The 12,059-nt window shown below is 41.1% G+C and overlaps 1 protein-coding gene across 1 annotated transcript in view; it reads right to left on the reverse strand.

The window, feature by feature from the left end:
• LOC122549478 (lipoxygenase homology domain-containing protein 1-like) overlaps positions 1-12,059 on the reverse strand; it is a 145,756-nt gene that overhangs the window by 85,518 nt on the left and 48,179 nt on the right. Inside the window, exons 4-6 of the mRNA XM_087985872.1 lie at positions 10,495-10,629; positions 9,108-9,301; positions 3,696-3,828 (exon numbers count right to left, since the gene is read on the reverse strand). Of these exons, the coding sequence (XP_087841998.1) occupies positions 3,696-3,828; positions 9,108-9,301; positions 10,495-10,629 (462 nt within the window). The remainder of the gene's footprint in view (positions 1-3,695; positions 3,829-9,107; positions 9,302-10,494; positions 10,630-12,059) is intronic.

Below are 12,059 nucleotides of genomic sequence, written 5' to 3' on the forward strand. Positions count from 1 at the left end.
ACATGCAGGTCCTGGGCCTCCTCCACTGCTGCTCCCTCACCATCCAATGCCTGGAGGAAGAATGCCTCATCTTCCGCCTCGGAACACTTCAACCCCATGGCATCAATTTGGATTTCACCAGTTTCCTCATTTCCCCTTCCCCCACCTCACCCCAGCTCCAACCTTCCAGCTCAGCACTGCCCTCATGACCTGTCCTACCTGCCAATCTCCATTCCCACCTATCCACTCCACCCTCCTCTCTGACCTATCACCTCCATCCCCACCCAATTCACCTACTGTACTCTATGCTACTTTCTCCCGAGCTCCACCCCCTTCTCCTTTATTTCTCCACTCCGCAGGCTCCCTGCCTCTATTCCTGATGAAGGCATTTTGCCCAAAATGTCGATTTTCCTGCTCCTCGGATGCTGCCTGACCTGCTGTGCTTTTCCAGCACCACTCTAATCTAGATTCTGGTTTCCAGCATCTGCAGTCCTTGTTTTTACCTAATTCACCTAACCTGCACATCTTTGGACTGTGGGTGGAAACCCACGCAGACACAGGGAGAACATGTAAACTCCACACAGACAGTTGACCGAGGCAGGAATTGAACCCGGATCTCTGGTGCTCTGAGACAGCAGTACTAACACTGTGAATATCAAAGAAGGGATGTAGTTCTGAGGCTATATACCTCTAAGTATTGTGCGCGGTTTTGGACCCCATATCTCAGGAAGGATGCACTGGAGCATGTTCAGAGGAGGTTCATGAGAATGGTCTCAGGAATAAAAAGTTAACATATGAGGAATGTTTGAGGACTCTGGGCCTATACTCAATGTAGTTTAGATGGATGGGGTGTGGGGGTGGAGAATCTAATTGAAACATACAGAAAACTGAATAACCTGGACAGCATGGATGTTGGGAAGGTGTTTCCATTGGTAGGAGAGACTTAGATACGAGGGCATTAAGGACAAAAGGGTAACTAGGGAAAGAAAAGGGCCCCTCAAAGATCAGCAAGGCGGCCTTTGTGTGGAGTCGCATAAAATGCGAAACGAGTATTTTGCATCAATATTTACTGTGGAAAAGGATATGGAAGATGTAGAATGTAGGGAAATAGATGGTGACACCTTGCAAAATGTCCACATTACAGAGGAGGAAGTGCTGGATGTCTTGAAACACATAAAGGTGGATAAATCCCCAGGGCCTGATCAGGTGTACTCTAGAAGCTAGAGAAATGATTGCTGGGCGTCTTGCTGAGATATTTGTATCATCGATAGTCACAGGTGAGGTGCTGGAAGACTGGAGGTTGGCTAACATGGTGCCACTGTTTAAGAAGGGTGGTAAGGACAAACCAGGGAACTATAGGCCAGTGAGCCTGACATTGGTGGTGGGCAAGTTGTTGTAGGGAACCCTGAGGGACAGAATGTACATGTATTTGGAAAGGCAAGGACTGATTCGGGATAGTCAACATGGCTGTGTGCGTGGGAAATCATGTCTCACAAACTTGATTGAGTTTTTTGAAGAAGTAACAAAGAGGATTGATGAGGGCAGAGCCATAGAGGTGATCTATATGGACTTGAGTAAGGCGTTCGACAAGGTTCCCCATGGGAGACTGATTCGCAATGTTAGATCTCATGGAATACAGGGAGAACTAGCCATTTGGATACAGAACTGGCTCAAAGGTGTTGAAGGCAAGAGGGTGGTGGTGGAGGGTTGTTTTTCAGACTGGAGGCTTATGATCAGTGGAGTGCCACAAGGATCAGTGCTGAGTCCTCTACTTTTTGTCATTTACATAATTGATTTGGATGCGAGCATAAGAGGTACAGTTAGTAAGTTTGCAGATGACACCAAAATTGGAGGTGTAGCGGACAGCGAAGAGGGTTACCTCAGATTACAACAGGATCTTGACCAGATGGGCCAATGGGCTGAGAAGTGGCAGATGGAGTTTAATTCAGATAAATCCAAGGTGCTGCATTTTGGGAAAGCAAATCTTAGCAGGACTTATACACTTAATGGTAAGGTCCTAGGGAGTGTTGCTGAACAAAGAGACCTTGGAGTGCAGGTTCATAGTTCCTTGTAAGTGGACTTGCAGGTAGGTAGGATAGTGAAGAAGGCATTTGGTATGCTTTCCTTTATTGGTCAGAGTATTAAGTACAGGAGTTGGGTGGTCATGTTGTGGCTGTACAGGACATTGGTTAGGCCACTATTGGAATATTGTGTGCAGTTCTGGTCTCCTTCCTATCGGAAAGATGTTGTAAAACTTGAAAGGGTTCAGAAAAGATTTATAAGGATGTTGCCATGATTGGAGGATTTGAGCTATAGGGAGAGGCTGCACAGGCTGGGGCTGTTTTCCCTGGAGCGTCGGAGGTTGAGGGGTGACCTTATAGATGTTTACAGAATTATGAGGGGCAAGGATAGGATAAATAGACAAAGTCTTTTCCCTGGGGTCGGTGAGTCCAGAACTAGAGGGCATAGGTTTAGGGTGAGAGGGGAAAGATATAAAAGAGACTTAAGGGGCAGAGGGTGGTACGTATATGGAATGAGCTGCCAGAGGAAGTGGTGAAGGCTGGTACAATTGCAACATTTAAGAGGCATTTGGATGGATACATAAATAGGAAGGGTTTGGAGGGATATGGGCTGGGTGCTGGCAGGTGGGACTAGATTGAGTTGAGATACCTGGTCGGCATAGAAGGGTTGGACCAAAGGGTCTGTTTCCATGCTGTACATCTCTATGACTCTATGATTCTATGGCACAGCCTTAGAGTAAAGGAAAGACCTTTTAGAATGGAGATAAGGAGAAACTTCTTCAGATAGAAAGTGGTGAATCTATTAAATTCATTCCACAGAAAGCTGTGGGGGCAGGTCATTGAATATATTTAAGACTTAGATAGATAGGTTCTTGATTATCAAGGGGATCTAGGGTTACATAGAGAAAGCAGGAGAATGAGACCGTGAAACAAATCAGCCATGATTGATTGGTGGAGCAGACTTGATGGGCTGAATGGCCTAGTTTCTGCTCCTATGTCTTATGATCTTATGATTGTGCAGCCAGAGCCAGGTCTATGTGGTTTAGCTGTGTAGGGGGAGTCATTATTACCTTATAATAACAAGTGTTCAAAGGGTACAAAGATCTTGAACTTCATCCGACATCAGATCACTTGAAGCATGATATAATATAGGAAATATGCTCATCTGTTATAATATAACAGCTTAACGTTAGCACATATGTTCCTGTTGGATTCAATACCTTACCATCAACATCCCACTCCTCGTGTTGTGGGACACAGGACACATCACAACATTATCTCATCAGGTAACACATCCTGATGGACGCAAACTCACACCACTATCCTTTCCCATTTCCCTGAGTACATTGTGATGTTCAATATTACTTCACAGCAAAATATGTGTTTCTGGCAACATGCCAGCTTGATGCAAATGAAGCTTAAAGCCCAGTTGTGGGAGTGCCTCAAAACTTATTATTCATGCACTGAGAAAAATCCCAGCATGAACTATATCAAAATTTCTAGGCCAAAAGAAAATGACTAAATTACATCTGAGGCAAGAAAATATCATGAGATATGGTAAAACTGGTTCTAATCAGGTTAAAGTTTTACATTGAATTCTAAATATGCAACTTGAAATATATTATAAAATAGTCAAATTATAAAATAATACTTATTATTTTTACTTAGTCTTTAATTAAGGCACACTGCATTTACCTCTCAGTGGTTGTCGGTCGGGTCGAACAGCCGCTAGTTCTGTCACAGTTTCAGTTCCACGTTCTCTAAACAACCAACGACGTGATGTGTTAAATCCCAGTTCTTGTTTTGTTTTCAGGTTCTTCATACGCAGCTGGGATAACAGGTATTTATTGTACATGCTTAGATTTGTAGCCAGCAACACTTAAATGGAACAACTTTTTCCTTTAAGTGAAAGGCAAAAATTGTTTTCCAAAGAAGTTCCTTCAGCACGTTCCCATAAATCACTCACCTTAAATAGTCTTATCCCCTTATGTAGGTAAGGGTTTAGTAACACAAAGGAGACTTTTTTGATTTCACCAATCCCTTCAAGGCTTACCTATAAATAGGCAATAAAGTATTCAGCTTTCCAGTGTTAATAAGACAAACCTACCAAGCAATAACCACAAACAAATTGGATTATTTTAGCAAAATGTTGCAATTATGAGAAAGCTCTGTATCCGTGTTGTACAACTGTATGAATCTATGATTCTACTTACTAGGTTCACACCTTATTTTCTTTTAAATTCTATTCTTACTGCTAAATAAATGACATCACAATTCCCCACCAGTATATTCCAGCTACCACCTGTTCTCCACTCATTTAATTTGATGAAATCTCATGCAGCCGCACCATGTTCTCTTTGCTATCTCCATTCTCATTCTAGCTTTGTGTCATGTTGATTATCAGAACAGTTTGGGTACACTTGTACAAGATGCGGAAAACAGTGAGGAAGACAAATGGCACATTGGGGAATCTAGAATGTGGGGGGCAGGATAAAGTGTTGATAAGTTAGGACTGATGTGAAGAGAAATAGAATTATGAATCTTTAGAATTCTCTAGGCCATAGGATCGTCGATGCTCTGTTGTTGAGTATATGTGGGGTTCAGAAACACAGATGTGGGGTCGAACAAGGAATCGAGATCTGAGTGCAAAGTGAAAAGATGGCATACTCTGCAGAGAGCCTGCGGAAGTGAAGAGTAAATGTAAAGAGTACATTCAACGTTTATTTAATAAAGGCAGAGGAACTGGAACCATTGAATGAAAAAAGGAATTTCCTGGAATGATTTTTAACCTGGTCTTAAGGAGTGCAAAATAGCCAAAGATATATATGTCATAAAAGGAGAAGGATTGATAGAATCTCTACAAAAACAACAAAAAAAGAGCTTGGAGAGAAAGCCAAAAGAATTTGTAACTTCTGCAAGGAGACATACACTAAAGGAAAATGATCAGAAGACCGTCTGAGAGGCACAATAATCTCATTGGAGAGAATTGCAAAGACCAGGAAATAACAAATACCATACAAGGTGTACACAGCTGGCTTCTGGCTTATGAAAATAACCTTTGAGGCAGCACAATAGCTCAGTGGTTAGCACTATTGCCTCAGTGCCAGGGCCTCGGGTTTGACCCCAACCTCTGGTGACTGTGAAAGTTTTCTTCAGGGGCTCTGTTTTCCTTCCACCATTCAAAGATGTGCAGACTAGGTAGATTAGCCTGGGGAAATGGAGGGTTACAGAGAAATGATAACGAGTGGGTCTTGGTGAGATATTCTTCAGAGGGGCAGTGTGGACTCGATGGGCTAAATGGCCTGCTTCCACACAGTAGGGAATCTATGATTCTATGAATCTTAGGGAAATTAGAGTAATTGGAAGACTCTTTTGAAGAAGCAGGATACAGAATCATGAAGGCATGTCTCTGCCTTGGTAAATTGGAAAGCCACACAAATACCAGGCAATGACCCTGTCCAACATCACACCATCTTGAATCTTGAATGTAACAATGACTTTCAAAAGTATGGCCATCACTGAACACCTCCAATGTCCATGTGGTTATTATTGACGAGGAATTGAATTGAACTGGACCGACTTCCTGCAGGCATAGTTGCCAGGGAAGTTCAATTGCTCTCTGATCTCCCACATCTGACAGGAGCAGCATACCACTCTACTGATTGCCATTTTTGCCTCATTACTATCCAGCAGACTTATGGAAACAAAAGGTCTTACCTTCCTTTACCTTGTTGCTACTTTCCCTCAACAAAGCTCAGCATTCACCTAGGTCCACACTTAGATTTACCACTAGCACTTTGACAACAAAGCAGCCCCTCTGAAAAAAGGCCACAAAATGGCTGGAACAAGACATGGTAATACATTCCTCCCCTACTTCCCTTGTCTCTCACACTCATCTCAACTCCCACTGTTTTCACTTTCTGCAGCTCACCTCCATACCTTGTGTCAGCTGAGTGAACTTTCTCTGGACTGCTTCCAATGCCAGTGTAATATTTCTTAGAAAGGAGTCCAAAATCATTCGCAGTATTTCAGCTGAAGTCTGAGTAGTGCCTTGTATAGTTTTCACAAAAACTCTTTACTTTTATGTTCAATTCCCTTTGAAGTAAAGGTCAGTATTTCACTTGCCTTCCCTATTACTAAATGAACTTGTATTCTAGCTTTTTCTGATTAATGGAAAAGCATTTCCAAATCCCACTGTTCTGCAGATTTTTACAGTCTGTTTTCATTTAAATAATATTCAGCTCTTATTCTCTCCCTGCCAAATACATAATCTCACATTTCTCCACATTACATTCCATCTGCCAAGGTTTTACTCACTCACTTAACCTGCCCATATCTCTCTGCAGATTCTTTGTTTCATCCTCACTGTTTGACTTCCAAACTATTTTTGTATCATCTGCAAACTTGACTATAGTACATTCATCTTCCTCATCCAAGTCACTAATATATATTGTAAATAATTGATCCCTGTGGCACACCACATGTTGCCATCCTGAAAATGCAACCCCCCCTTTATACCAGCTTTCTCATGCTAATACCATGGGCTCTTAAGTCAGATCAGAGACCAAGAATTCTGAGGTAGCTAAGCCAGATCCAAGTCAGGAGGATGCTAGAATACTTCACAATTGCTAGATTGAGTGCAGCTACAAGAACCTCCACACATTGCAGGACAATTTAACCCACTTAATCATACTCTTAACAGCACTGTGAGTATACCTGCATCACATGCATTCTAACAGTTTAAGTACTTGGCTCATGTCAAACTTCTGAAGTCCCATGAAAAAATTTTTAAAAAACAGGCATACTCAACCTCAGTGGGGTATGCTCAGTGGGATTGTGCAGATTTGCTGTACCTGCACTTGTGGCCTGTTGGCTAAAGTTAGGAAAGAACAGTTGTTCTTTGGTTATTCTTATTGCAGGATTATTGCCAAAAAACACAAGGTTGGTAAATTTTAGATTATCATCCAATGGGAGTCTGGGCTTTTTATAACTATGTATGATTGGGACTCAGAAATGATCCTGCTTTTAAGGTTCCTAAACCCTTAAGGGCGGCACGGTGGCACAGTGGTTAGCACTGCTGCCTCACAGCGCCAAAGATCCGGGTTCAATTCTTGCTTCGGGCAAATGTCTGTGTGGAGTTTGCACATTCTCCCCGTGTCTGCGTGGGTTTCCTCCGGGTACTCCGGTTTCCTCCCACAGTCCAAAGATGTGCAGGTTAGGTAAATTGGCCATGCTAAATTGCCCATAGTGTTAGGTGTAGGGGAATGGGCCTGGGTGGGTTGCTCTTCGGAGGGTCGGTGTGGACTTGTTGGGCCGAAGGGAATCTAATCTAATCTAATCTAATTACAGCAATGCCTTAGATACAAAAGTACCTATGCACAGATTCTTTAGTTACAAGATTTAGACAGTACAGGACTAATACGTCCAGAATTACAAAACTAAAGGTTCAGTACAGCAGTTTATGCTGGCACCTCACTTCCGCAGCAGACCCTGGCTCCACACTGCACTGGCGACACAACACACCAGGAGGCTGTGTGAGAGACTACTGCACCAGACTGGAAGGCCACCATGCCAAGCCAAGCAGCCTTTACAGGAGGAGGTTGCTGCAGGAGGTCTCCATGCCACACTGCGGGGCCTCTATGGGAGGTTACTGCTGTGTCAGGCTGGGAAGTCAGCACACCATGCCGGGAGGCCAATGTGCCTGATTTGGATGTTGCCACACTACACCAAGAGGTCTTCATGCCAACAGTGGGAAGCCACTGCAGCACGGTGTCGCACCATGCCGGGAGGCATCTGCGGGAGGCTGCGAGGATACCATGCCAGGAGGCCACTGCACCAGATGAGGCTAGGAATCAGTCCTCGACAGAGGATGGGAATTGTCACCAGAGGCCAGGACTCGTGGCTTGCTGGAGGCTAGGAATCATTGTCAGAGGCAGTTAATTGTCACTCGAGCCAGGGGTCAAAGTATAAATAAGAAGAGAAAGAAAGCACTGAGAGAAAGAAAAAGAAGAGTGGGCGGACCGGAAGGGCTCTGGTTGAAATGTTCTACTCCACTGTGCCAAAACAGCTCACATATTGAGAAGGAAGTGTAACTTTGAATTCAGTGCCAAATAAATACAGAATGAGAAATAGAGATGATAAAGGAAAGATTGGATTCAGACAGTGAGAAAAGAGACAAAGATGACTAAGAAAACTTGCATTTTTAAGTCAAAACAAAATCTCTGAAAGCAATTTAAAACTGTAATTGGCAATTTTTGCTATCAGAGAGGTTGAATGGGAGTTACTAACATTTTGTGAGTAAAACAGTACTTAGACTTTAAATGACTCACTTTATGTGGTACGAAGTTAAAAATCACACAACACCAGATTATAGTCCAACAGGTTTAACTGGGAGCACTAACTTTTGGAACCATTCTAACATGGTCATTCTAACAGATGAGAGACTTAACAAACAATCAAGGTATTTTTCAATGTATAATTTCAGTTACATCACACTGTAAACTTTTGCTATAAATTCTGTGTCTTACAATCGTATAATCCACAACCACATGATGAAGGAGCAGCGCTCCAAAAGTTAGTGCTTCTAATTAAACCTGTTGGACTATAATCGGGTGTTGTTTGATTTTTAACTTTGTACACCCCAGTCCAACACCGGCATCTCCAATTTATATGGTATGTTTCCTCTGTATCTAGAATGAAAGCAGAGGAACTTCATTACACCTAAATATATATGACTGGGGAGTGAGGTGATGAGCTGATAGTTCCACAAAACTGACTAGCAAATTAATGTGTCTGTAAAAGCCACTTCTCAATTTTGTTGAGCATCTGTCCTCATCTAAAGCTAATGTGGCACCTGCACATCAATAACCCAAAGCACCATGAGACTTGCTGTTTTCTTGACATCTTACGGGCCAATGTGCAATGAGTTTACTGCAAAGGGAAAAATACTATCTTTACTGTTCAGAGTAGCTCAATATTTTTGCTAAGTATCACAGTAATAATGATAATGTCCAAAAAAGAATAAGAGGGTAGTTTCAAAAGAAATCAGCGTAAGCAAAAAAGCTAAACAATAAAAATCTTTCAGAATTATTTTTTAAATTGACTTACTTCAAATGGAATATTTTTCATATTTGGAATTTCTAGCAAAGCAGTTTTACCCTTTGTTCCAAATACTACCATGAAAATTTCTGGCTTTTGTATTATTCCACCACTGTCAGCCATCCTAAGTATCCATATGTTCCAACGTTCTTTGCGGTCAATTGTAACATGCTTCAAGGGATTAGTGAAAATGTCAGCAGATTCTGTACACAAACAAACAGATTGGGTTGTTCTGAAAGCAATAAATACTAGCCAGCCTTTGATGCATTACAAGTAGTGAATCATAAACAAATAATCTCCTTATGAGACATCAATTTTAAAGTTGGAGGATAATTGAATCAGAAATGTGCAGAAATATCTTGTTTGTTATTTTGACGTTTTACATTCTGACCATATATTTATTTTCTCTGATGCAGTAATTAACTTCACTAGAAAAAGCTGACAGGAATGTTTTCTCAGAGAGAAGTCTTTAATATTTCACAGATATTTAGATGTTACATTAAAATTCAAAAATTGGCCCAGAAATTCCAATCAGGGACAGGGTAGTTGTGTCTCACTAGGGGTGGATCTGGGTCAGGATGGAGGTGGTGAGTTGTTCGGTTGGTCAAGAGATGGGGTGTCAGGACTGGTGCAATTGAGTGTGCGTGATATGTAGTATTAGCCCGATGCTTTTGAGTCCAGTCAGAATCTGGCAGTGTTAAGTTGGTGGATGGGGAAATCCATAGGGTTTGAGTGTCAGAGGTTTTGGCTGGGGGATAGATTTATTTTTGGAGGGCAACGGGGGATGGAGGAGGTGGTAGGAACATAGTAAAAGGGTTATTTGGTGAGTCAGCCTTTAGTTTAATTGCTACCCAGAAATTACAGTAGGTATTTAATCCTCTAAATTTCTTCCAGGTAGCTCTTAGAACGTCCCAAGTATTTTGCACTAAGATTCTTTTTTGAACATGAAAATTGCCCCTTGGAAGTTGCAAGTTTCTGGTCAATTCTTTTGAAGAAGGCTGTGCCAAGGTTTGCTCATGGTTCCAATGCATAACTCCAGTCTATTCTGCTACAACGATTATCTGGTTGTTAGAACATCTGGGCCATTCTTTCACTTTCTTTGGCTTATTTCAAAAGAAAACAATAATAGAAAAAAAAATGAGCCAAGTAATTGCTTCCTGTCAGTCAGTCCAACAGAAAATACTATTAGTTTCAAGAAACATGATCATGGCCTTATAAAAATATCACAATGGTTTATTTGTTCAAGCATATAATTGAACAAATACACACGTTCTTCCTTTGGTTTCCCTATTTGTAGCAAAGACAGTGGAAACTAATTTCAAGGATAACTCCTATTTTAAGCACAAAGTTAAAAGAATAGAATTAGTTGAATAAGATATGTTAATAATTTGCATACCTTTAATATGGATGATTACTTCAGAGAATTCATCAACTTTTTGATGTTTGCCTATCCAGTCATTGTGGAAAAAAATAAATCTAGAAACAGGCATTTCCCCTTCTGTTATCACAGCTTTCTCCAGGAACCAGTGATCTGGTTATGAAGTAGAAACAAAAATAATTTAAACAAAAGTAAAATCAGACTACAACAGCTGAAATAAGATATAAAGGAGTTATTTTCAGGTGGAAAGTGGTTTGGGCAAGTACAATCGCCATTTGGAGGTGTGGCCAGATAATCTCTCCTGTTTCTTGCATGATTGAGGCAAGCTGCCAGCATTAAAGTGTTCATGGCTTAAACGTCAGGATATCTGATATATATCAGGTGCAGATTCTTAAAAGCATTCACCACCTTAAATATTCAGGAGATAAAGACTCACAACAATTTTTCTTTTTGTTTTGTTAGCCACAGAAGGAAATAACACCATAGATTTGCAGTAAGACTCCTGAGATCTTCATTTGCAGCCATGCAGTTCTTTGTACAGCAAGGTCACAATAGAAAAGAGTTCCTTTTCCTGATGATGGTTACCGTACACCATGACAAATTGGTCAATGAGCTTAGAGAGCTGGCAGGTATAATCATTATTATAGTATTATATTATTTTGTTATGATATTGTGCTAAGAGAGAATGCTTATAGACCAATGGGAAATTTTCCAGCTTATGTTGTCCATTCTGGTGTCCTCTTCCTATGTGCCTACATTTTTCCTTTTCAGGTAATGTTCCAATTGCCTTCAGGCATCTTGCTTTGCACTGCTTCCATTACATTCTCAGCAGTGTTTTTCAAATTCAAACCATTTGCTGCATTGTAAAAGATTTCCCTCATGGCGCCATTGCTTTCTGTTTACTTATTAACTTAGAACTTGCCCTCTGTGTTATGATCATTCCAGAAATTCCTTATGCATGTAAACACTCAGATCTCTCTTCACCTGCATCTCTTTAGAATTGTACCATTATTTTGTAATGTCTCTTTGTATTTTTTATACCAAAATGAACGATTCCACCAGTTTGAGCATTAACTTTCGTCTGCCATTTCTTCAACAATTCCACCAACCAGTCTTTTATAAGATCTAATTATCTTCCTCATGGTTCACAATACCTGTGGATTCATAGAGTCACAGAGGGCAGAAAAGGCCCTTTGATCTATCAAGTCGGCACCAATATAATTACTATTAAAGGTGTGCTAATCCCAATTTCCTGCACTTGTCCCATGTCCTTGAATGTAATGATATTTGAAGTACTCATCCAAATATTTTTTAAAGGTTGTACAGTTTACAGCATTCACTACCTTCCCAAGCATTCCAGATTCCCAACTGCCAAGTGAAAACATTTTTTTTCCCCAAACTCCTCTGTGAATCTTCTCCCCCTTATCCTAAACTATACCCTCTTGTGAACTAAGTGGTACAGCTGCTTTCTATTCACCCTGTCCCATACTCCTTATAACCTTATACACCCAGTCATGAATCCCTCAAGTCTTCTCAACTCTAAAGAAAACAATCCAAGCCTATCTAATACCTCCTTAAATCTC

Source organism: Chiloscyllium plagiosum, unplaced genomic scaffold, assembly GCF_037043375.1.
Source record: "Chiloscyllium plagiosum isolate Xiang-an unplaced genomic scaffold, Cpla_swu_hap1 HiC_scaffold_4, whole genome shotgun sequence".
Classification (NCBI taxonomy): Eukaryota; Metazoa; Chordata; class Chondrichthyes; order Orectolobiformes; family Hemiscylliidae; genus Chiloscyllium; species Chiloscyllium plagiosum.